This window comes from Vipera berus (genome assembly GCF_964194415.1).
Source record: "Vipera berus genome assembly, chromosome: 6".
Lineage (NCBI taxonomy): Eukaryota > Metazoa > Chordata > Lepidosauria > Squamata > Viperidae > Vipera > Vipera berus.
Window position 1 is genome coordinate 14,180,892 of NC_138208.1, and position 26,728 is coordinate 14,207,619.

A 26,728-nucleotide genomic window follows, 5' to 3' on the forward strand; every position below is an offset into this window, starting at 1 on the left:
TTTGTAATAATGCCGCTGGGGGGGGGAGGGACGAAAGCCCTAACAAGCAGACATATACATAGAATGAAGGCTATTGCTAAGCACATTGGTTTGTGCTTTAAATTGTAAGCCGCCCTGAGCCTTCGGAGAAGGGCGGGGATATAAATGGGATTTTTTTAAAAAAATGTGGGACTTCCAAGCGCTCCATCACGGCCACACGCCACTTTGAGCTCTTGGGCCCCGCTCTGTGACCATCCCCCTCTGCACCACAATCCCTTAAAGCAGAGGTCCCCAACCTTGGCAACTTTAAGACTTGTGGACTTCAATTCCCAGAATTCCTCAGCTCAGCAAAAGCTTGGCTGGCTGAGGAATTCTGGGAGTTGAAGTCCACAAGTCTTAAAGTTGCCAAGGTTGGAGACCCCTGCCTTAAAGCAGCTTCGTCCCCGAATTCCCCCCACCCCCCTCAGCTGCTCGGAAGAGATTCGGCCAAAGCTGCCGCAGGGCCCACAGAAGGCGAAAGCGGAAGATCCACAGCGTGAGGGGGGCTTGGCGTCCTGGACCGCAGAAGCGAGCCGCCTCGGCCTGCAAAAGGGCGCCTTGGAGAGACAGAGGGCCCCCACCCCCACGGAGTCGGGAAGCGCCGCAGATCCCCGAAAAGGGCTGCTGGGAGAGGCTCCAAAACGAAGGCCGCGACGCATCCGCAATCACACCGCCTCCCGGGCAAGCCCGGGCTTCCCCTTTAAAGGCTCCACCCGTCCCGCTGGGCCGCCGCCAGAGACGGAGGAGAAAGGCTGGCGAGGAGGCCGAGCGGCGGCGGCGGCAGCAGCAGCAGCATGGCGGCGGGCGAGAACGACGCGTATCTGGCCTTCGCGGCTTTGCACGGGCCCGCGCTCAGCGCCTCCGCGGTGCCGCCGCACTGCTGGCCCAGCCTGTGGCGAAAGCTGGAAAATGAGGTGGGTTGCCGGGTCAGGGAGGCGAAGAACCGGCGGGGCTGAAATCTCGGGAGGCCCGCCGAGTTCCGCCGAGGAAAGCGACGACGCAAAAGGCGCGCTGAGTCCGCGTATCCGGCGGGGGACCAGGAGAGGAGTACAGCGCAGGAGTACAGTACTTGCGCTGCCGTCGCTTTGGAAGTTGAGGGCGGAGGAAAAAAAGCTGCTGTGCCCGGGAAGCTTCCACTAGTCCAGGGGCTAGGCAACCTTGGCTCTTTTATGACTCGTGGACTTCAACTCCCAGAATTCCTGAGCCAGCCGTGCTGAGGGAAAACGGAGAGGATTCCAAGCTGAGCCGTGCTGGCTCAGGAATTCTGGGAGTTGAAGTCCAGGAGTCATAAAAGAGCCAAGGTTGCCTACCCCCCCTGTACAGTTGGGGAAGCTTTCGCCTCTTAATAACGTTGGCTCCGCTTCCCGCTCTTTCTTCTCTTCTCAGGGGACTTAAAAGTAATGTGGAGGTTTTAGTAATTCTCATAAAAAGAAACCCGGGTGTTTGTGCTGGCCTTGCCCTCTACAAAGTCTCCAACCTTTGGGGCGCAGTGGATGAGAAATGCTGCCCTGCTGGCTGAGGCTGCTTACCTCAGGTGGATAGTTTCTTGGGCAACAGGTGGCTCAAGGAAAAATAGTGACTTGGAGATTTTAAAAAAAGGACTGAACCAATTGAATTAGTTCAAGAATTTGTTGTTGTTTTATTAAAGAGTTTTACAAAAAATTTTTTACAAAACATCCCCAAAACCCACCCACCCCAAACCCCCCTCCCCCCCACTTCCCAGAGCTGAATACAGGGTCATAAATATAATAATCATATTCTAACTAAAATTAGCCATTATAAAATTAACCAAATTCATAATGTGCTTTAACTCCCCTTTAAAAAAAAATTTGTTGTTTTAACCATTTGATCTTGTCTTGGTGACTTTATGAGCAAGTGCTCTCCAGGCTACCCTATCAAGCAGAGTTTTTTTTCCTATTCTTTTATGTTCAACTCTGTATCAGGTTTGATACAAAAAGGTGTGTGTTCTTTGCTTGCCCCTTCTTCATTCCTAGCATCGTTGCCTTCTCCAATGAATTTGCACACGTGACCCGGGCAAAGTAAAATCAGAAGTAGTCTTGTGTTTTTAGCATCTAGTGATGTGTCTGGTTTTATACAATTTTAACACATCTCTGTTAGTTATTGTGGCTGTCCATGGCATACACAGTAATTTATGCCAACACCTCAGTTCAAAGGCATCAGTTCTTCGATCAGCCATTTGTAGTGTCCAACTCTCACACTCATACAACATCATAGGGAAAACTATTGCTCTAACTAGCCTGCTTTTTATATTTCAATCAATATCCCTACTTTTCCAGATCTCATTTATGATAACCATTGCAGAGCAACCTAAGGTTATCCTACATTTGATTTCAGAAGGAGAACTGCCATCGTGAACTATTTTGGATCCAAGGAACATAAATTCTGGAACTAATTCAATTTCCTCCTTGTTGATTTTAACTGTGTCATGTCCATTTGCAGCTGTTATCATTATCTTTTTTCCTGATGTTAAGGCTCAGTCCTACTTTTCCACCTTCGTCCTCAATTTTCCAGATCATTTTTTCCAGGTCTTTCTTATTTTCAGCCAATGGTATCATCTACAATAGTATCATCTGCATACTTCAAATTATTTATGCTTCTTCCCCCAATCTTCACTCCAACACCAGGCAGTTCCAGATCTAATTTCCGCATGACCACTTCAGCTTACAGATTGAACAAAAAAGCTGATCAAATACATCCCTGTCCAACTCCTTTAATGATTCTGACCCAGTCTGTGTCACTTTTGCTTCCTGATCAGTGTACAGTGACTAGATGAGTCTGATCAGGTAAATTGGGACACCAGGATCATGCAAAGCTACCCATAGCTTATTGTCTTCCTCACAGTCAAAAGCTTTTCTGTAATCAATAAAGCACACATAAAGATCTTTTTGATAGTGACAAGACTTTTCCATAATCCATCTAATATTGGCAATTGATCTCGAGTGTCGCGCCCCTTTCTAAAGCCAGTTTGTACATCGGCTAACTCTTGATCAATGACTGTTTAATGATTTTTAACAGAATCTTCCTTGCAAGAAAAATCAATGCATCGTGCAATAATTGGAGCAGTCTTTGTCATTGCCTTTCTTTACTCATGGGATGAAAACAGATCTTTTTGAGTCCTGAGGCCATTAGCATGTAGTGCATACCTCTTGACATAGGGCAGTGATAATGTTAACTGGCGCTGGTCTTAGTAATTCCATATATATTCCATTAATACCCGGGGCTTTCCAGTTCAGCAATTTCTTCATGGCCCATTCTATTCCTTCTTTCAAGATATTTGGTTCTTTGTTAATTGGGCTCTCATCTTTACCATCTTGATGGTAAGTCAAACTACTATAGAGTCCTTTTCTATACAGTATTCTTTCCACCTGTTCTTGATCTTCTGCTGATCACTTAATGCATTCCTCTTGTGGTCTTTAACATTTCCTTGCCGAGCTGAAAAGCTGGATCTCATCATTGTCACTACGGCAAACATGTCCTTAGTACAGACATGTCAAACTCGTGACATCACATAATGTTGCGCAACGTATCGGGACAGTTTTGCCATTGCCGGCAATGAGGTGGGCGCAGTTTCCGGATGACGTGTCCGGCCCATGGGCCGGCAGTTTGACACCCCTGCCTTAGTATGTCCCTTCTACCTATTAGTTTCTTCCAGATGTTGACACTGCTCCTCCCACTGCCTATTTTTGTCTTTCATGGCTTCTCGTTGGAAAATTGCATTCAGCTTTTTACCTTTATCCTTATTACCTTTGGCTGCCTTTCACTGATCAGCTATTTCAATGGTGTCGTCAGATAGCCACTTGTTTGTTCTGTTTGGTTTTTGGCATGACACATACTTTCCAACAATTTCAGTAAAATTACCTTGGATCTTTCACCACTGTTCATTTGGGTCTTTCCCTTCTAAATTCAGTAGTTCAGACCTATTCTTAATTTCTATGGCACACATAGGTTAGATATTGTTCACACTGAATTTTGGGGGGAATATTACCTTTTTTTCACCTTGCACAGTTTAAGCTTAAGTTTAGCCACTAATAAATGATGGTCTGAGCTACAATCAGCCCCAGGAGGTGTCTTAACAGATGCAACTGAACCTTTTCAGCATTGTTGGCATAAAATGAAGTCTATCTTAATTTCAGTGCTGTCCGTTTGGTGCTGCCCATGTGTATAAAAGTTGTTTGTGTTGCATAAGCCACGTGTTCATTATGCTGAGATGATTTTCCTGGCAAACTTGCATAGATGACGACTAACTTCATTCCGTCCACCAAGTCCAAACTTGCCTACTATTCTTGCAATGTCTCCTTGGCCCACTTTTGCACTGAAATTGCCCACAATATACAAAAGATCCTGTTTTGATATTTGCTTGAGAGCACATTGAAGCTCACTGTAAAAAAGTTCAATTTCATAATCATTTGAGTCTAAAGTTGGGGGTGTAGATTTGTAGTATGATGGTGTTGAATGACTTGCTTTGAATTTGGATAGATATTATGCGATGGCTGTATACTCTGTGATTCTCAACACCAGGGGTCTTCAAACTTGGCCCTTTTATACTTGTGGACTTCAACTCCCAGAATTCCTCAGCCAGACTGGCTGAGGAATTCTGGGAATTGAAGTCCACAAGTATAAAGGGGCCAAATTTGAAGACCCCTGCTCAACACATTTTGCTGCTTATTTGCTTGTGCAGAATGCAACTCCTTTTTGGCTGATGCTATCATTTCCAGAAAAATAAAATATTGCCCTGCTGCTTGTTGCCATTGCACCCACCACTTCTCTGCACTCACCTGCTGCCGCCAGATTTTGCCTGCTCACTCACCCGCTCATTCACTAGTTGCATGCTCGTAGCACCCGCTACTGGTCCTCTTGTTTTTTTCTTCTCCTTCTTTTTCCTTCTCCCATCTTCTGTCTTCTTCTGCTCCCTCTTCCTCACTTCCTGTCTGGTTGTTTGCTCCTGTTTGTGCTCAGAAGTGGGTGTTGAAATCAGATGCCAAAAAGAGTGATGGTACCCACCTCTTTCTTACTATATTTGTGTTCTTGATTAACCTTGCTATGAAAGTTGAATTGCTTCAAAATGGGTGATGGGAGATTGTGATCTTTGGCTACAAGCAGTGGTTCCCATATTCTGGTTACCACAAGTAGTTTCTTGTTATTGTTACTGTTTTAAAAATATATGCCACCAAGCTCCTTAACAGTAAGGCAGATGTGGTTTGCCATTGTCTTCTTCTAAGAAGATTTTTTTTTATTAAAGAGTTTTACAAAAACAAAATTTTACAATATATCCCCAAATCCCTCCCACCCCAAACCCCCCCCCACTTCCCCCCCCCACTTCCCAGAGCTTAATTTTTATTTAGAATATGATTAAGAAGATATTTTGATATCCACTTGTACTTCGCACCCTGGTACTTCCTCATAATATCCCCCTGAAGTACTAGCTAGATCAGATATTGCTCTTCAATTGTCAATAATTTTGGTTATGATTCTAGGTCTTCGATGCAGGTGAATATTTTGGGATAATGCAGGTGGAAGAAGCAAACGAAGAAAGAAATAACGAAGAAACAGGGGAGGAGCTGAAAAGGAAATCCAATCTTGGCAATGAACTTTGCTACAAAGTGATAGTCACAAAAGAAAATGGTCTTCAGGCGTCAGATTGTGACAGGTGAGTTTTTGCTTGAAAACACTTTTAAATTTTGTGATCTTTACAAAGTATTTGCAGGATCATGATTCTAGTTAGTTTCCCAGCGTAAGGGGGGGAGGAAAGGACCCAGGGGCAAGACAGTTCTAATTCTTAACATCACCTCAGTATGGGTGTCTTTGTGACCACAATGAAAAAAACATCTCCCACCCCTTGAATATCACACACATTTTGCCATTTTGCTGCAAACCTTTAGCAACATGAGTGATGGGAAGGTTACATGCAAGCGGAGTGCATTCAGATGTCACATCATTTTGCATATATGTTTTTGAATGTTATCTTGCAGCAGAATATTTTGCTTGTAGTTAAACTTCAGTATTTTAACACTGATGCTCAAGGCTTTTAACCAGTTATTGGTTAAGAGAGCTTTTCTCCCACTGTGTTAAGATTGGGGAATTAGGCGGATGCCTGACTTTCCACAGTTGTGGGAGATCCAGGATGTGTCATGTGGGAGAGGATCTTCTCTGTCATTGTACCTAATGATCCCCATGCTCTTTTCTTGGGAGAGATCAGATTGGTGCTAATATATTTATTTTACTGCATTTTGTAATTTATTTACTTGGCTTTATTTGATTTGTTTTATTGTAAACTTGCAACAAGGTGCTCTGAACTGTAGGCCAGTTAGTAATTATTTTAAATGTCATTTAAATAAATACCTACAAAGGCAACCTAAGAGGGATTGTTCATAATGAAAGAAAAAAGGAAGCAGGTCAGCAGGAACAGGGTTATTTCAGTTATGGTACATAGGTTTAGTAACAAAATAGGTATATCAAAGTTTTCAGAGAAGGAATTTGAAAGAAGGTGGCATCTCAAGAGCTGAATTTTGTGTGGTGGGAGTTCTTTTGACTAGTGGTTGAAAGCCAAATGAATGGAAGCAACAGATCATAATTCATAATATCTGCAATGAAGAAGATAAGGAGGACAAAGAAACCGAGGATTTGGAAAGTTTATATCAGCTGTGGTAAATTTTCCAATGGAAACAGGAGCATATTCTTGCAGTGAGTCAATTATAGGAAATATTTTTCTTCTTGAAACTGCTTCTACTGGAAACTGCTTTTATACTCAAAATAGGAAAAAATTGAAATTCTGATTTGGGGATTTATGGATTAGTTATGTTTGTTATTATAAAAATGGCTAGTATACATTAAATATGTGAAAGGTAAAAAGTTGAGTTTTTATTCTACTGCACTGAAGAAAGTTGCAAGTTAATGCTTTTTTTCTTCTTTTTTCTCTTACCCCACAGTTCTTTCTCCCCGTCTTTTCCCTCCGCCATTGCCCTAATATCTTTGTTTCATTTGTATTTTACCACATATTATGAGCAGGGGGTTGGACTAGATGACCTCCAAGGTCCCTTCCAACTACTTCTTCTTCTTCTTCTTCTTCTTCTTCTTCTTCTTCTTCTAATTATTATTATTATTATTATTATTATTATTATTATTATTATTATTATTATTATTATTATTAAGTTATATATAAGGAATATGGGGATACAGGTAGTCCTCGGCTTACAACAGTTCATGGAGTGGCCAAAGTTACATCAGCACTGAAAACGGTGACTTACGACTGTTTTTCAGACTTACAACCATTGCAGCATCCCCATGGTCACGTAATCAAAATTCAGATACTTGGCACCTGGTTCATATGACAGTTGCAGTGTCCTGGGTTCATGTGATCACCTTTTGCGACCTTCTGACAAGCAAAGTCAATGGGGAAGCCGGTTTTCTCTTAACAGTCATCTTACTAGTTCAACAACTGCAGTGATTCACATAACAACTGTGGCAAGAAAGATTGTAAAATGGGGCAAAACTCACTTAACAACTGTCTCACTAAGCGACAGATATTGTGGTCATAAATTGAGGACTACCTGTACTCTGAAGTGGAAAAGAAATAAAAATAAATTTCCTAACCTTTTGCTTTGCTTTTGGATTTACATCACAGCAGACGTTTATGTTCTATGAGCTTTATGCTTAACATGTCTTTGTCTTCCAAGCATTTTTCTTATTGATCACGCCTGGACGTACCGTGTGGGACATGCCCGCCAACAGCTTGTGCAGGTTCCTGGCCTGCTTCACAGAATGGCCAACTTGATGGGAATAGACTTCCATGGAGAGGTTCCAGATGAGGCAGTGGTCAATCAAGTCTTAGAAGAAATGTGGAGATACAACCAGACCTATCAGCTGTCATGTGGGGTATGCTCATAAGAGAATGACTGAAGTTGTTAAAGACCCCTAGCTTTGATGTTGTAAGTCAACTATCTTATGGAAGCGTCCTGAACAGGGATTTTTCATCTCGTATGAAGAGGTATCTGCAGAATATAACTTTCAGCTTCAGGATTTTAAGTCCGCCTTTCCCAACCTACTGTCCTACAGTAGAATTGGATTCTACAGCATAACCGGTACTGAATATTGTAGCTTTCCAACCCAATATAAAGAATACAAACCTAACAAAGCATTACAGCTTTATTTAGAGCTAGGTATTAAATATTTCTCAAAATTTAGGAGAAAGTGTGTTGGGTGCCTATTTGTACTTAAGCATGAGCCAGCAGTGTGCTTCAGTTGCAAAAAAAAAAGGCAATGTAATCCCAGAATGCATCAATAGTAGGATAGCATCAAGAGCACAATAAGTGATAGTACAGTTCTGAACTACACCACTGAGGCCACACTTGGAATACTGTGTTCTATTCCGTCACCACAATACAAAAAATATGCTGAGACCTTAAAAAGCGCGGAGAGAAGAGCAACAAAGATGATAAAGGGGTCTGGAGGCTAAACCGTAAGATGACTGATTAAGAGAAGTAGGTATATCTAGCACAAGGAAGAGAAGAATTAGGGATGACATGATAGCTCTTTTCCTGGACTTGAGTGGCAATGCCAGAGATAACAGAGTTGACTTATTTTTCCAAGCATCTGTTGGTAGGACAAGAAGCAATGGGTGGAAACTCATTTGAGATCCTACTTGGAATTTAGGAGAAATTTCTTGACAGTGAGAGCAGTTAATCAATGGGACAGCTTGCTTTGCTGGAGGCAATCAAGAAAAGACTTGACACTTATTTGTTTAGGATAGTGTAAGGACTTCTGCCTTTGGCAGGGGATTGGGCTAGATCAGACATGCCAAACTCATGATGTCACGTGATGTTGCGCAACGTATCAGCACTGGGGTGGGTGCTGTTGCCGGCAATGGGGTGGGCTTGGCTTCCATGTGACGCATCCAGCCAATGGGCCGGCAGTTTGACACTAGATTCTAGAAGGTCACTTCCAGTCCTATGATTCTAATTATCTGTGATATATTTGTGTAATGCCAAATAACATGAAAAGTAAATCAGAAAATTGGAATTTCATAGCACTAAATGCCAAAGGGTCACCCAGAATTCCCTTCTGAAATCAACCATCCAGATAGGAAGAGAACTTTAGCAACACAGTGCCTTCATTTGCTCATCTGGAAGTTCTATTTATTTTTTTATTTTTTATTTTAATTCCATTTATATCCCGCCCTTCTCCGAAGACTCAGGGCGGCTTACAAGCTTAGCACTAGTCTTCATTCTATGTATATGCCTGCTTATTAGGGCTTTCACACACCCCAAGCGGCATTATTACAAAGTCAGCTTGATTGCCCCCAACAATCTGGGTCCTCATTTTACCTACCTCGGAAGGATGGAAGGCTGAGTCAACCTTGAGCCTGGTGGGATGCGAACCTGCACTAATTGCAGGCAGCTGGTGTTACTTAAGGAGGCATTAGCCCACTGCTCCACCAAGGCAGGATACGAAGGATACAAGGATATGAAGAGTAATCTCAGCAGGTAGACATGGGCAACCTGTCTGAACTTGAAAACTAAACAAGGTCAAGTATGAATGGGAAACCTTCAAGGGATCTCAAAGCTATATCGCAGACATGTCAAACACAAGGCCCGGGGGCCGGATCCGGCCCGCGAAGTGGTTTCATGCGGCCCGCGAAGCCATCCTGGAAACAGTGAGGGAACGGCCCCCACTGCCTTGGCCCTGGCCCAGAGACCCTTCTCCTGCCAGAGACCCTCAGATCTATCCCACTCCTGCCCAGGCCCCCATAGGCACCCTTGATGCGAACGATGTAGAGCTGGCCACGCCCACCCAGTAGGCCATATGCACTCTAGCCACGCCTACCCTGGCCATACCCACCCGGCCCCCTGAGGGCAACCGCAATGCTGATGCGGCCCTCAATGAAATTGAGTTTGACACCTCTGCTATATCGGAAAGCCAAAACATCCTAAAAAAAGGCAGTAACATTTTTTTCATATTCTTGCCAAGAAAAGTACATGTTCATAAATTCATCAGAAATCACATTTATCTTGAGACTTGACTGTAATTTTAAAAATTGTTGAGGTGAATAGGAAGGGAAGCATGTAAAAAAAATCAATGTAATAGAAGCACATTGTGTTGCCATGATATATTAAGATAGCTTCTTATTGAAGCATTTTTGCTTATATATATGCACAGACAGCTGAGGAGAAAGTCCCAGTTTGGTACATTATGGATGAATTTGGATCCCGTATCCAGCATTCAGATGAGCCCACTTTTGCAACAGCACCTTTGTTTTACATGCCACAACAAATTGCTTATACTATTCTCTGGCCCTTAAGAGACCTTGAGAACGGTGGTAAGTATGTCTGTGTTCCCATTCTGCTTTTGGAGTAGGATAAATGTTCAATCATATCAACTGCTTGTAAATTCAACATTGATTCTTTGAAAACTGGACAAGGGGGTGCATTTTATGGCCTTCTTTCAAAGCACTGCTTTTGTCATTGAAATCTGTGCGGGAAGGAAAATGGAAATTGTATCGGTATGTAAGTGTTTATAGTCTCAATCCAGCACCACATATTGTTCTTAAAAACATACCAGACTCAAAAAAAAAACAACCACAAAACCCTGGCATTAAATCCAATACATATTCTAGAACAGCTCACATTCAACTGCGTCCAGAAGGTGGGTAAAGTCAAGCTAAGCCAAGCTGTCATAATGGGAGGCCACTCCAGAGGGCTGGTGAGGCTACAGAAAAGCAATGTTTCTGTTTCCCATATCTCCCCAAAGTGGGGAACCCCCAGTTGCTTATCCTAGCAGCTGCAACATTTAATTCCAACTCTTTTCTCTTAACTGCATGGAAATCCCCCACTAAACCAAGATACAGGTGATCAGATTTTACTCTGCTGGTAGATCTAGAGTGATTTTAAGTCGTCGTTCAAAAAGGGGCAATAGCAACATATCAACTTCTCCTTCACTTGAATCCCAACAATGGTATTGTTGAAATGCAGAATGCATCACCAGGAACATATTTTGGCAACAAAGGATTATGAGTTCAGTGCAGTTCTGGTACTCAACTAATTTTTACATTCATACACCTCAAATAGATGCCTATTGCCTCAGCCAGATTTGGGGGAAGAATCCCAGAAGTCTGCTCTTTTGTCTGTTTCTATCGTTCACTGCAGAGTTTTGAATTCTTTCAATTCTTTTCTTTGCAGAAGAAGTAACCCGGGATTACGCCTATGGGGAAATGGATTGTTTAATTAGAAAATGTCGGCTGCTGCCATGGAGATCCAGTGAGCTGCTCAATATCAGCTGTTTCATCAATGAACCCTCAGATGATCACTATCAGGTACATTTTTTAAAAAAAAAAGATAGTTAAAAATCCATCTAATTTAGCTGTAGACCTACCATAGCTTCATTCAAGGAAGCTCTTGGTGACTTTTCATCTGGAGGTTAAGATACAGACTTTTTTTTGTGGTTTCACACGTTCTGTTCTTTTAATTAACAAAGGAAAAAGGTAGTAGCAAACTTATTTCTGCAAATCTAGTGAAAACTACAGAAACTAGCCCAGGCAGCTGTCATGAATCAACAGTGACTTGAAGGCACAATAATATTTTGTGTGTGTGTGTGTTTGTGTGCGTGTGCGCGCGCGTACACACATACACAAACATACATATTCATACACGTATCGAATAGGATTGTGGATGATTTAAAAATGATTCAGGAAGGAATTGTAAATTTGATACCAGCATTGCATCAAAGGAACCATATCTTTTTTCAGACTTCCACAAAAATCTAGGAGGGAAAAGATGCAGCTGCTTTAATGAGCTGGCTTACTAGAGCTTGTTTGATTACTGTAACTCCCAAACCAAACAACATTGTTCTGAGGAAATTATGAAATGTCCTTTGGACAATGAAGAACAGAGGGAACCTGTCAATACAGGAGCAGTAGAGATAAGAGGGACGGGGGGAAGGAAGGAAGGAAGGAAGGAAGGAAGGAAGGAAGGAAGGAAGGAAGGAAGGAAAAGAAAGAAAGAAAGGGAAAGAAAGAAAGAAAGAGAAAGAAAGAAAGAAAAAGAAAGAAAGAAAGAAAGAAAGAAAGAAAGAAAGAAAGAAAGAAAGAAAGAAAGAAAGAAAGAAAGAAAGAAAGAAAGAAAGAAAGAGACGGACGATGGAGAGTCAAGGAGTCCTTGTAATTCTCCCTTACAGCCACCAAGAGAAATTTGTGAATTTTCTCCTCATAGCAACAGCAATCAAGCTGGGGCAAGGAAGGCCAGGGAGATCAAAGTAAACTCTCTACAGGAGTGCAATAATTATGAATTTATAGAATAAATCCTTTCCCAGAGACAGTGATACAGTTACTAATCTGTGAACACCTAGAAATGAACAAGGCAATTACTAGAAGACAGCAAGGGGTTTGTTAAAAACATATGCCAAACAAACCTTATTTTTTTTCTTTGATAAAAATGACTAAATTTATGCATTAGGAAGATACTGTGAACATACTATACTTAGACTTGTGATATAATAAACCACTACCACTACTTCTTGATAAAATAGAACTATGTGGGATAGACCAGGGGACCTCAACCTTGGCAACTTTAAGACTTGACTTCAATTTTCAGAATTCTGGGAGTTGAAGTCCACATGTCTTAAAGTTGCCAAGGTTGAGGACCCCTGGCATAGACGGTACCACCATTAGACGGATTCACAGTTGGCTGACTAACCACACTCAGCATATACTCCTTAATGGAACTGCATCTACATGGAGGGAAGAATGCAGTATAGGGTATCTCAGAGTTCAAACCTTAACAGCTGTAATGATTCAGTTAACAACTGTGGCAAGAAATGTAGTAAAATGGGACAAAACTCACTTAACAGCAGCATACATTTTGGGCTCAATTGTGGTCATAAGTTGAGAACTACCTTGTATTGGGTGCTCTAGTCTTCAACATCTTCATAAATGACCTAGATGAGGAGATAGGCGTACTTCCCTGGGCATAAGTCCTGTGCAATTCTGGATGATACGGGGCTGGAGACTGAAAATCGTTCTTAACAAGCGCAGTAACGGTAGTACAGACATGGATGACATTCTTTGATTCAAAGCCTGGTTATTTGTTGGGTAGCTTAATTGCAGTCAGCTGCTTTTCTGCCCACATCACCTTTTTTGCCCAATAGGCTACAAAGTGAACAGATGGTTCATGCTGAAGTTCGGAAGTGTTTGCTTGCAAAGGATAAGGTGAAATTAAAACTGATGAGGTTCTATGTGTGTGCATTTTAGGCGATATTAACTGAAAACAAAGAAAAACTGCCTGCTTCAATAAAGCTTCCCATTTACGAGAAGAATAAAATCTTCAAGTACGTATTTCCGAATGTTTTTGCCTGCTAGATAAGCATCTAACTGCTTTGTTTTTTGTTTTTTGTTTTTTTAAAAAGCAGCTTTTCAAAGAATGAAAACCCCTCTGTAACCAGGAATTTATCATCTTTTGTCTTGGATGGGATTGCAGTAACTCAGAAGGACCAGGTGCGCAACCTGGGCGTTTTCCTGGTCTCACAGTTCCTGCTTGAAAAACAGGTGGCAGCTAGGGCCTTTGTTCAGCTTTGTGTTGTGTGCCAATTATGCCTTTTCCCAGAAAAGGAAGTTTCTCTACTCAGTCACTCATGTTTCGGTTCACTCCTATTTGGACTGTTGCAACAAGCTGTACATGGGGCTACCCTTGAAAAGTATCTGAAAGTTTCAGCTGGTGCAAAATGTGACTGCATGTGCAATTTTAGACACCCAAAGAATGACACAGGTAACTGCTCTGCAACCTGCACTGGGTGCCAATTTCCTTCTGGATCCCAATCAAGGTGTTGGTTGTCACCTATAGAGCCCTATGTGGCATGGGGTCAGGCTACCTGTAGAACCATCTTCAACCCATTGCATTAGCCCAGGGGTAGGCAACCTCGGCTCTTTTATGACTCATGGACTTCAACTCCCAGAATTCCTGAGCCAGCTTGGCTGGCTCAGGAATTCTGGGAGTTGAAGTCCATGAGTCATAAAAGAGCCGAGGTTGCCTACCCCTGCATTAGCCCATCCCAGCTTATCAAACAGGGAAGGGATATTGCAGACCCTGTCAGTTAAAAGTCTAAAGAACTCTGGTTAGTCCTGAAAGCTCTTCCTTTGTCCTTTAACTCATTTTAATAGTTTAATCACCCTCACCTCCTTACAATGTTTAACTTTTATATATACTGTTTTATATTTTAACATCTTATTACGTATTTCCCGGAATCCTTGTTTGAGGGAGATGAGTAGTTCAAAAATGTGAAAAGTAAACAAACGAGCATGAGAGGCCATACTGTTGCATGAATCTTTGGTGATTTGTACTGTCTTCCAATCTGTTTTCAAGCCTATTGCGAAGTGCTGATATTAACTTAAATCGCCTGAAATAAATTATTGATTCTCCCCCCACCCCCCATATATGTATCTGCCCAACTGCTAATATTGCATGGTCCAAACAACAACTCAGAAGGGTTGACGTATACAAATTATTCTCCACAGTAGAATAGAAATATTTCTCAGGAATGTCAGGTGTGTTACAACTTCCGAAATGCATAATCTCTCTTCATTTTCACGATCTTTCTGCTAGAGTTTACACCGATCTCCAGCAGGTGCGTCAGAACCTGAGTCACCCCCGTTTTGAGTTTACGGACTTGGAACAAGAAGCTGATATCCTCTACATCTTCTCCCACTTCAAAGATTACAGGTTACACAGCTATTTCCCTGCAAGTAACAATTATTTTTACCTACTCAGCATCTGTATATTTGACTAAGGGGTCCCCTGTGCTAAATGCCTTCCTGCTCTTTCAGAAAACTAAGTGAAGAAAAACCTCACGTGATGGTGAATCAGTTTCCGTGTGAGAATCTCTTGACTGTGAAGGACTGCCTGGCCTCCATTTCAAGAAGAGTTGGAAATTCAGAGGGGCCAAAATGGCTACCTCACACTTTCAATCTTTGCACCGAATTGCCACAGTTCATCAGTTTCTTTCAGCAACGTGAGAACAGGTATAGGGCAACTAATGCATTGTCATCTTCCCTAATATTAGCATCCATTCTTATTTTGTAGATGTCAGATGGAGAGAGATAAAAGGGAATCCTTATGGCACCTCCAGGAATACTCATTTTTCCTAGAGATGGGAGGTGGGATAAAAGCCTCATTCTGTGTGAAAGCTCTGAAGTTCTCCAGTTTTATAACATGGAGAAAGGGACAGAAAATTAGATGTAGATATATTTTACACACATACACCCACATATGTGTGTATGTATGTGTATGTATGTATGGGAACCATCATTCCCAACTCTACTTAGAAGTCTTTATGCTGAAAAGCACTATATAAAATTACATTATGCTGCACTAAGTAAGCGGTTAAGAATAGCTTTGCTTATTGTCAACCTTAATTCTGTTCTCATAATGGGAACTTGTAATTACTTGTTAGAAACTGAAAGAATGCATTTGTAGGTATGTGTTTGTAGGTATGTTTGTATGTATTTATGTATTTAGATTTATACTTTGTCTTTCAAGAGAGCTTTCCCCCCTCAAATTTCCCATATAGTAGATTGGGCCTAGAGAGTGACTAATTCAAAGTCACCTTGTGAGATCCCATGGCTGAGGATGGATTTGATCCTGTCTCTCCAGTCATGGCCCAACACGTAAATCAATGTGCCATGCTGATTTTCTGCACCTAGCTCTACAGGAATAATAATCAAAAGGATTGGAATTAAATAAAACAAACATGTGACACCATGATAAAAGTTGATCTGAGAAAAAGACGCTTACCTTCAGACATTAAACACAATGCCCTTTCTTCTGTGGATCCTAATCTAGAGGAAAAGACAATCATTGGATCTGCAAGCCATGGAATTTGGCCAGAGGTCTGGACACTCACATCACCAAAAGTCTTAACAACATCATCAGACAGAGAGAGAGCATCCCTAAGGTCAGAGCGAAAAGACGCCTTTCAAAAAAAACGGTTGCTATTTTACTGGAAAAGTCTGAAGCAGATCAAGTTTTCTCTTTCCTTCACTCCTTTCTTTTGGAGCTGCTTGAACTTGCTGCAACCTCACAGTGTTTGAAGCGTTGTGCTTTCTTCATAGTACAAGCCACATCTTTCTGATGTCAGGACAATAAGGGAATTTTGGTCTTGGCAGTTTTTCATTCCTTACGTTCTTCCTCTTAAAGAATTTTCAGTGCACTTTTGTTCCAAAATACATCATTAAGCATAAATTACTGAAGTCCTCAACTTGCAGCCATTCCTTTAGTGACCACTTGAAGTTACAATGGCACTGAAAAAAAGTTAACTTATGATCGGTTTTCACACTTAACAACAGTTGCAACATCTCCATGGTCATGTGATTAAAAGTCGGTCACTTGGCAGCTGGCATGTGTTTATGACGGTTGCAGCATCTCAGGGTCACGTGATTACAATTTGTAACTTTCCCAGCCACCTTCCAACAAGCAAAGTCAGTGGGGGAACCCAGATTTGCTTAACAACTGTGGCAAAAACAGATTGTAAAACGGCACATGTACTGTAGGTGCATGTTTATAGATTTAAAATTCTCCCTGCAAAATAAGTTCATTTCTTAGACCTATTTCCCACAAAAAACTGAGAGAAACGCCACTGGGGATTGTAGCTAGAAGCTGCAAACAACTACACCATCTTGCTTGAGTTCAGGTTCATCCTGAACGCCATAACAGGATTCAGGCCTTCTATAGCAGTTCTGGTTACTCAGAATGGAGATATACAATTATTATCAGTGCCTCACCCCAGATCTATGAATGACTTTCCCCAGCACTTTCATAGAGATGGTAAATAGGGGGAAGATAACCAAGTCTTGAGGGACCCTATAAGTAAGGACCTATCTGAGAAGTTGACACAGTTTACCTATTTAGAGAGTTTCTCATCTTTCAAAATGGCACATCTTACAGATTTTAAATTTCTTAAATTTCTTTAGCATCTGTAGTAGCTATTTTGTTTTGAAGAGTTGGTTCAGAATTACTAGCTACCTTGCGTGCCCAATATTGGCTGTGTTCTAAGCAAAATTGATTTCTATCTTTTTAAAATAATTTCTGCTCTTTTAGGTAGTGTCTAAATATATTGAAAATCCGGTTTTGTTTCATCTTGAAGATGTGGGACTGGTTAAATTTGATGTCCGATATATCGTGCTGCTGAGATCAGTTAACCCACTCAAACTGTACGTTTACGATGTGTTTTGGCTCCGATTCTCAAATAGGTAATCATCATCTTCTACAGGGGTATTAAGCTTGTGGAATTTCTGAATTTCATAAACTAACTTTGTGTCCCTGTCTGATTTCCCCCCCCCCTTTTAAGGCCATTTTCACTTGATGATTTAGACGATTATGAGAAGCATTTTACTGTAATGAATTATGCTCCTGGGATAACTTTAAAGCAAGTGAGTAAATGATAACAGAAAAATGAGATGTTACTTTCAAACTGTGATGACATTGGTATAGCTGGCAGGATCCATGTTAGGCTGAAGGTGAGGCCGTAGGACTGGATCAGTCAGGATTGCTTATGGGCAGCCCTTTTGAAGATAAACACCTCTAAATTTAAATGATTGTCTAGAAGTATCCATAGAGCTGCCTTTATTTTTTGAAGATACAAACATGTAAAATACCTACCAAAGCTTTAAAAAATATCATTCCAGGAATTATAGTTTGTATTGTTTCTCATAACAACAATATGGATTGATGTTGAGTTAATCAGTATTTATTTATTTATTTATTTATTTGTTTGTTTGTTTGTTTGTTTGTTTTTATAAACCGCCCTTCTCCCGAGGGACTCAGGGCGGTGTACAGAGTAAGGTAGGCAAACATAATGAAACAGTACTGAAAAACAATAATCAAAACAAACTGGGACCCCAATTAGAGCTATCAGGCCAGGCCGGACTGCTGGAATAGGTAATCAGTATAGTAAACAAGTTTTAATATATGTTCCAAGAAAAACTTGTTTGAAGCACAGTACAGCTAGTCTGTAATCAGCCAGTCAAATGTTATGATGAAAAGTAGGTTGATTGACCAAGCTGAGTTTCTTTTCCTTAATCTTTGGACAAACTGACAAAATTAATAATATATTGGGTAACCATTTTAAAATCAGCCATGAAACTCATTGCTTGAAATGTTGGCTATTATTCAAATCCCTCTCAAATTTTTATAGAACAACGAGTGGGGAAAGAAGAAATTCTACTGCAGAAGGTTAAAATAAAAACAAAGGAGAAAATATATAATCATTTTTTTTAATTTGCAGATCCATTATGATGAATTTATTCCTCTTTTTGAGAAGCAGTACTCAGAATATTCTTGGAAAGCTGTTGAAGTAAGTCGCTCTTGCTTCTATTTGCTGTTATAAATCACTTAAAATCTAATTTGAATAAAAATATTTTTTAAAAAACTAAAATTTTTAAAAAGTAGTAAACAATAAGCAAAAATTAACTTTTAACTATTTCAACGTTAACCACAGGAGGGAGCAAAAGACCAATTTTAAAAGGAGGGACCCAAATGATACAATATTGAAAAGATCATTAAAAAAACTCCTGCATACAAAGTATCTTTAAAGAAAGAAGGATCCCAAGGCTACAAAGTTAGAAAAAGGGCTAAAAATAATACCATACCTTGAAACTGCAAGAAAAAAACATAGTCTTGGGGAAAAAAATAGAGGGTTTTTTTTTGTCTAGCCAAGTCTTGCCACAAGATTCAACCAAGAAAATGATAAACTCCCAACTAAAGGAAGAAGTATGTATGACTGTATCCAAACTGAACACAGCAAGGGAAAAAAACTGCCAAAAATCCTTTAGTTAGTTAGATAGATGACATGTCACTCATAGAAAAAAAAATATATCAAGAAGAATGACTGCTGTCTAGTCCAGTCCAGCCCCACTGGAGCTAAGCAGTTGATTTCATATCCTCCCCTGGAAGAAAGCAGACATCTAGAAAAGGGACGTCATCAAGTGTTCCTGTGACAGGAAGAAAAATAGCCCAGTTTCCCCCCCCAAAAAAACATGGTGTGTCTGTGTGATGGGAGACTCACTTCTCAGAGGAATGGAAACAGCAATTTGTAAACCAGACAATCAAGGGAGATATGTCGTTACGCACAGGAGCAAAGATCAAAGCTGTGACTGAAAAGCTTACCAAAATAATCAAGCCCACAGATTATTATCCCTTTCTCATCTTTCACGTGGAGATGAATGATATGACAAAGAGCCTGAAAACATTATCAAGAGACTATAAGCAACACAAAAACCAAAGAGTTAGGAGCACAGGTGGTGTTTTCATTCTGCAATGGAGGATTTTAGAAGTAAACCACTGGTTTAAGGGATAATGCAGTCGAGAGACACCCATCCTATCTCAAGCCATGTTTTAACCATTCTTAGTTTTTAAAAATGAGTGCTCAGGTGCATCAACCTCTGCATATCTTGTCCTTAGGAAGACATCTTTAAGGCATTTGCTGAGTTATTCCGAGCAGCTTGTGCCAAACCGGCACCCCTTGGCATCTGTGATTATCCATCTTCTCGAGCTGTCTATGCTATTGACCTGATGCTGAAATGGGAATCATCTGGTAACGGTGAGTCTTAGTGCCTGTTTCATTTCAATCAATCAAAACAGAGCTGGAAGAGACCTTGGAGGTCTTCTAGTCCAGCCCCCTGTTCAAGCAGGAGTTCCTGTATCATTGCAGATAAGTGATTGCCCTGACTCTTCTTAAAAACCTCAAGTGATGAAGCACCCACAAATTCTGAAGGCAAGCTGTTCCACTGGTTAATTGTCCTCACTGTTAGGAAGTTTCTCCTTAATTCCAGGTTGCTTCTCTCCTTGATTAGTTTCCATCCGTTGTTTCTTGTCCTGCCTCCTGGTGCTTTGGAAAATAAATTGACCCCCTCCTCGTTGTGGCAGCCTCCTAAATACTGGAATACTGCTATCATGTCCCCATCCCCATGATCAGGTGATCAAAATTCAGATGTTTGGCAACTGGTTCATATTTATGACGGTTGCTGTGTCCCAAGGTCAGGCGATCCCCTTTTGCGACCATCTGACAAGCAAAGTCAGTCAGGAAGCCAGATTCACTTAACAACCAGGTGACTAACTTATCAACTGCAGTGATTCACTTAACTGTGGCAAGGAAGGTCATAAAATGGGGCAAAACTCACTTAACAGATGTCTCACTGAACAACAGAAATTTTGGGCTCAGTTGTGGTCTTAAGTCAAGGACTACCTGTATTGTTGCAGCCGAAGAGTGGGGGGGTCAAAATCCTTTGTGATTCTTTTTTTATGGGATTCGGTGGCCTTGTCTTGTGGGGGTTTTTTGCCCTCTCTGCCAAAAAAGCTGCTTTTAAGGGGTTTTTTTTTTAATGGTATCGTATTGCAAACGAAATTGCTTAGATCTTGGTGAACCCCAGCCACGATACTAATTTTTGTTCATAAAATATGATATTTTGGAATAGAATTTCTTTAAAGTGAGCTAAAGGTTTAATATATGTGTAAAAGATTGTTATGTGGAAATAAGTGTTTCCCTTGACCTTTGGGAGGATCTGCAATGAACAGCTTGGAAAGGAACTGCAGGAATTTCCTGGCACCCCATCCTTTCTCTTGGGCATAAAAAGTCAGCACCCCAGTTGACTGGCAGTGTGGATGACGAAGTGCTTCCGATCTGAGCCTGGGTTGCTTCAAGCTTCAAGCACTTCTAGCAGCTATTTTCTAAGACAGTGATGGCGAACCTTTTAGAGAACGAGTGCCCAAACTGCAACCCAAAATCCACTTACAGTATTTATCGCCAGGTGCCAGGTGGGCATGGCCCACTGGGTGGGCATGACTCTGGTGGTCATGGCAGATTGGGTGGGTGTGGCCAAGGTGGACATGGTCACCTCAATGTTGCTCGTGGGGAGGGACGCCTGTGGAGGGTGGGCAGGGATGGAGGAGATCCAGGGGGTCTCTGGCAGGTGGGGCAGTAGGCAGGAGGCTCATCATGCGGGGTGAGGCGAGGCAGGGCGGGGGTGCCATTGCCATGGGGCAAGGCAAGGGCCGGGGTGGCTGCTGCCTGACACCATCGGTTCCCACACACACAGGCCAGCAAGCGCATGAGGGCCGACGGTGTCCGTCAGCAGCCACAGCCTGCCGGCCCCTCGACTGACGCACTCTGGGGCTCTGCAGCCCGTCACCAGCAGTTCAAAGAAGCCGCCTCTGAGTTGGATGGCCGGCCGACAGTTGAGGAGGTGATGCAGTGGGTTGTGCCCAGGAAAAGGAGAGCATGCGAGGCCAGGAAAGACCGGATCGGGGAGGAGGGAGGGAAACCAGCCATGCTGGGATGCATCCGGCCACGTGGGACCTCGGCGAGTTAGCGGGCAGCTGCTTGAAGAGGGACGGTTGCCATCTCCGGGGCATGGCAAGTGTGCCCACAGAGAGGGCTCTGAGTGCCACCTCTGCCATGTTCCATAGGTTCACCACCACTGTTCTAAGATGTCAGGAGAAATTCCTACTTCTTAGCTATCTCATCGTTCCTATACAGGTAAGTCCTCGACTTATGACCAACATAGAGCCCAAAATTTCTGTTGCTAAGTGAGACATTTGTTAAGTGAGTTTTATCCCATTTTACGACCTTTCTTGCCACACTTGTTCAGTGCATCACTCCGGTTGATAAGTTATTAACCCAGTTGTTAATTGAATCTGGCTTCTCCATTGACTTTGCTCGTTAGAAAGTCACAAAAGGTGGTCACGTGACCTTGGGACACAGCAACCGTCATAAATAGGAAGCCGTTGCCAAGCGTTAGAATTTTGGTAACGTGATCATGGGGATGCCGCAAATGCCATTAGGTGTAAAAAACGATCATACGTCACATTGTAACTTTGAAGAGTCACTAAGTGAACTGTTGTAAGTCGAGGACTACCTGTAACACGAATCAGAGAAGTAGCCAGTGTGGGTGTTAAATATTAGGGCTAATGCAATTGAGAGATAAGCATTTCCTGTTCCAGGAGAGGTGAAATGGAGGAGAAAGTCTTCCTTCTGCAGCGCTGAGACAAGAGGTGGGCCCGGAGGAAAATTTATTGGGGGTCTTCTCCCTCAATTCACTGGCAATTCATCTTCTGGCGATTAGGCCACTTCCAATTAGGTCCAGTTTCTGCTTCCTTTTGCTTTTTTTTTAATAGTTCACCTGCTATTTTTGTACTTATCTGTCTTCTAGGGAAGCAACATATGCAACCCCAGATTCTAGAGGTGAATTTCAACCCTGATTGTGACAGAGCATGCAAATATCATCCATCATTCTTCAACGATGTTTTCTGTACCCTGTTTTTGGATGAGCCCAACAACTGCCATGTAACTTCTATTGTTTAGGCCCACATAACATAATTTGGCTAATGTGTATTTCAGAATGGTATATTTCAGTTCTGTGAGCTGCTTAGTGCAATTTTTTTTTCTGTAGTGTCTGTCAGAACAAAATGTCCCTTACGTCATATAGAATATATGCATAATGTACACGCAAGAAGTCATTTGCTTTTGAAAATATTCCCATCGGTCTGCTCAATTTGTCACAGCTTGCTTTAACAAAGTATGCTTTTACATATATATTGAAGATCACTGAGGTTTACTTGCAAGTCAATTTCATTTTTGGCTATAATTAGCGTGTTTTTAATTTTTCCTGTGGAAGTATACCTGTACAGCATTTTTCAGCTTGCTTTACTTTCTTGATATACTGCATTTGAAGTAATTGAAGCCATTATTTTACCCAACAGAATTATGTTCCCACCTACTTCCTTTAAGATGCTTTGCTTAAATAATGATATGAAACTTATCATTTCAAAAGGTTCAGCTGGCTCATATGATCAATGATATTTCATTATTATTTTTAATAAACAATTATCAGCAAATTATTAATAATTTGACTTTGAAGTAACATCCAACATTTGACTCTCAAGATAAAGATGTGTCAGCAAAAGTCAGAGATGGTTCTTTGCACCATAGATGTTTCTTTGAGATGTTTCCATTAGCATGAAGGATTCAAATCATGGCTCAGCTACCAAAACTAATTCTTTTCATTTTGAAATATTAAATATATTCATGTCTACCCATCACCCTTTAATTAATGCCATTGAGAACCAGTTCTTTTCATGTTCTTTTTACAGTTGTTTCAGGACCATTCTGGGGAAGTAAAAAAAAGGCCTGTGATCGTGCTTGGTCTGTTTTACAATTGGTAAAGCACAAATTCTTTAAACTCTGAATTATTTTAGGATCTTTTTTTTTGCCAAAAGAACCTGAATGTAGAATTCTGTCTTCTGTCCAGGACACACGTTTTACCACTCAGAATAACTTTCCTAAGAAGGTGATTTAGATCCTGTTTAATTTATCGTATAGGAGCTGTGCCAACATCTTGGCTTCAAACAGTTCATGACAGCTGGCTTGTATTGGGTTCCTTTACACTTGCTATTTAACTTTCCTAGGTGCTCGAAACAACCTGGATTGGATGTTACCACTTGAATCATATAGCATAAAGCTCAGATCCTCAAAATGGAATCTTCTGTATTTTGTGGTCTTGATAAACAAGATGAATTGTTTACTCCTCCTTAGAAAACTCATGACTTTTTTTGCATACAGTTCCCCATAAGGAGAATTCCTTGTAGAAATAGTCAGTGCTCTCATGAGCTCTCATGATGACGTCTGCTTAGAGAGTGCGGCGTTCATTTAACAACCACCATGTCACTAAACAAGTGCTGCAAAAAAATAAAAAATCAAGCATGGTCATGCGTTAACGATTGGCATGACTTACAATTGTAATTCCAGACTCAATTCTGGCCATTAGTTGAAGACTATGTCTAAGTGCCCTGGGTGCAATCCCAAACATCTGGAGTGCCACTTGAACAGATCAGCATTGACAAAATCATCAGTCAATTGCAAAAGGCAGCTTTACCTGGAAGAGCTTACAGCCTATGACATATTTAACATCGTCAAATAACAACATCTACTTATCCCAGGATATGTAGGGATTCAATAGTTGGATGAAAATGTCAAATCCAATCTAAACATCTGGTTGACTATGCAACTAACAATAATAATAATAATTGAAATGTATTATCTAATATTGCTGTCCACTTTCTTATCTTTCTTTTTCCAGTTTGCTAATCTGTTGCATTTATTTGAATACTCTTGGGACAGGAATTGGTCCTGCAGAATTCCAAACCGTTAACCTGAAAATCCTGTATTATTACAATTATTACAATAACATAACACAATGTTTAGTAAAGTTACTTTACTGCTTTGTAGGTAATACATGCACTAAAACATGTAATCAAATACAATATGAAAATCAGACCTGTATCGTAGCAAACAATACTTAATACATTTAAACATAGAATTAAGCTTTTTGCAAGGAAAGCAAAAGCACATGTATTTACTGGCCGTAAAATACTTAATGCCTTACTATTAAATGCTTCATCAGTTTTTTTATATCATGCTCTGAATTACAGCAAGTACTGCCTGCAGGATTATAAAAAAACAAAGGGCAGGATGAGTGTAGCAGAAGGCCAAGGCACAATTTGCAGTTTAGAACTGTTCTTATTAAGCGAGGCTTTTAATAATAGACTGGCATATGAAAAATCCACATTATTAAATACACATGCTATTAAGGTGGGTTGAGTTGCTGTTATTACTACAAAATAAACCCTTCCCAATGAATATGAGGCTGAATATTACTGTTCACGTGAATGATCCACATTCTTACTGAATGGTGAGGTGGCATCTTGGGTTTGGTGCTGTTGAACTTGGTTGAAACTTTGAGAATCTTACCATCTCAGTCCTTCTAATATAATAGACTGTATTCAAATTTCAGTGTCCCTTATCAATGTGACTTCTTCCATGTGTCAGAAATCCCAAAGCTTTCATAACACACTATTTAGTATCACTAGATTAGTTGTGGGATTTCATGATTCAACTGCGATTTCAACATAACATAAAGACCCCATCAAATGTGACTATAATCATCTTCCTTAAATTCAGTTGTTTCTTTTATAGCAAGATAGTAGTTACAATTCAAACACATCACATATATTTAATTACAAAATGCTACCAAATGAGGTTTTGTAATCCGAATCCTATATTTAAAGTAAATTATCAAGTATTGGTCATATAAATATCAGTACTCTCAGGCTTTTGGCATAGTTATATAATTTGTAACCAAAATCATTGAAGATCAACTGAGGAAGCAAATGTCTACATGAGTAGCAACCCTGGACTTTCAAGGTGACTAAATTTATTATTTTATCTTATTTTTATGTGCTGGGATCTTCACAAGTATTGTGCACACGCGCACTCACACACACAGAACACAGGTAGAATCCAGTCAAGTCAAAAGATCTTGAGAAACAAAGAAGAGAGGTGAATGAATGAATGAATGAACCTTTATTGTCAAAGCACAACCATGTATACATTGAGATTGGCTGAGCCTCCCTTCGTGCCCCCACCCCCCAGCTTACAGTGATAACAAACTGTCCATCTTATTACACCATTGCACAACACACCGGCCTCGCAAGTCAATTATGCATAAAGTTTATAAAAATTATTTCTCATTCAAAAGCCTAACAGCCCACGGATAAAAGCTGTTCTTCAGCCTGTTGGTGTGGCTGGCTATACTCCTGTATCTCCTACCCGAAGGTAGGAGAGTAAAGAGATACTGTCCAGGGTGTGAGTCATCCCTGAGAATCTTCCTCACTCTTCCAAGGCAACGAGCCCTGGCGATGTCATCCAGTGGTGTCAGGGAACAGCCCACCATGTCTTGTGCTGTACTCACCACCCTCTGTAATACTTTCCTATCCGGCGGCTGTCAGACCAGCATACCAAACCACAATACCATACGAGGACCAGTAAAAGAGAGTCATAAGCCATTGTTCTACCTTGTTCTTCCGCAAGACCCTGAGAAAGTGAAGCCTCTGTTGGGCCTTTCTGGCCACCTGGGTTGTATTCACTTTCCAGGTCAGATCTTCGCAGAGGTAGATCCTTTGTTTCCCAAGAATAGAAAATGATTAGCTATAGCCCTCAACTTATAACTGTAATGGAGACTGCCTGTTATCATTGTGGCAGTTAAGCAAGGCATCCACCTGATTGCCATGGACTTTTCCTCACGCTTCAGTCCATTTACCTTTTCCGAAGATCACCTTCAGGAAGCAGAGGCTGCTCACAGCCTTCCTATCGCTATAAGGAAGTAGCTACAATTCTTCAGCCATGATAAATTATGACCACTCCCAAAACGGTAGTCACTTCCAGGACAGCACCATGTGACCCTCCACACAGGAAGGCTGTGGGGCAGATTGGCTGCTTCTCTTTCTCAAAAGCAATCTCTGAGAATTTCGTACACGTGACTGGAGGGATGCTATACAGCCGTAACTTTGTGTACAAGTTGTAAGCGCCTCTGTTCAGCGCTATCATAATTTTGAACGGTTGCTGAATAAATGGTTGTCATCGAGAACTACCTGTAGGTACTTTCCTCTGCTTCCTCGTTTGTGGAAGGACTTTGGTTAAGAAGAACCTCTCTTAGAACTACAGGATCAAAGCACTATAATACTCTGGGTTTTTTTCTGAAAAAACTGATCTGTAAATAGAGGAATCTCTTTTCCCCGTGTTTGGGATTTGGACTTTCAAAAAGCATCCATCTTGTGGACCACTGAGGAAACAGAATGTAGGATCACAGGGGCTTTCAACC

At 41.1% G+C, this 26,728-nt stretch overlaps 1 protein-coding gene across 1 annotated transcript; it reads left to right on the forward strand.

The window, feature by feature from the left end:
* The first annotated feature begins 451 nt into the window (after nucleotides 1-451).
* On the forward strand, nucleotides 452-24,794 carry TTLL12 (tubulin tyrosine ligase like 12). The gene is made up of 14 exons (XM_081330921.1): nucleotides 452-932; nucleotides 5,514-5,686; nucleotides 7,713-7,911; nucleotides 10,192-10,351; nucleotides 11,211-11,344; nucleotides 13,277-13,353; nucleotides 14,625-14,741; nucleotides 14,846-15,040; nucleotides 15,861-15,972; nucleotides 17,115-17,266; nucleotides 17,365-17,446; nucleotides 18,301-18,369; nucleotides 19,476-19,614; nucleotides 22,223-24,794. Exons 1-14 carry the CDS (start codon nucleotides 813-815, stop codon nucleotides 22,372-22,374), a joined length of 1,881 nt encoding a protein of 626 aa, XP_081187047.1. The 5' UTR covers nucleotides 452-812; the 3' UTR covers nucleotides 22,375-24,794.
* The last annotated feature ends 1,934 nt before the right edge of the window (nucleotides 24,795-26,728 follow it).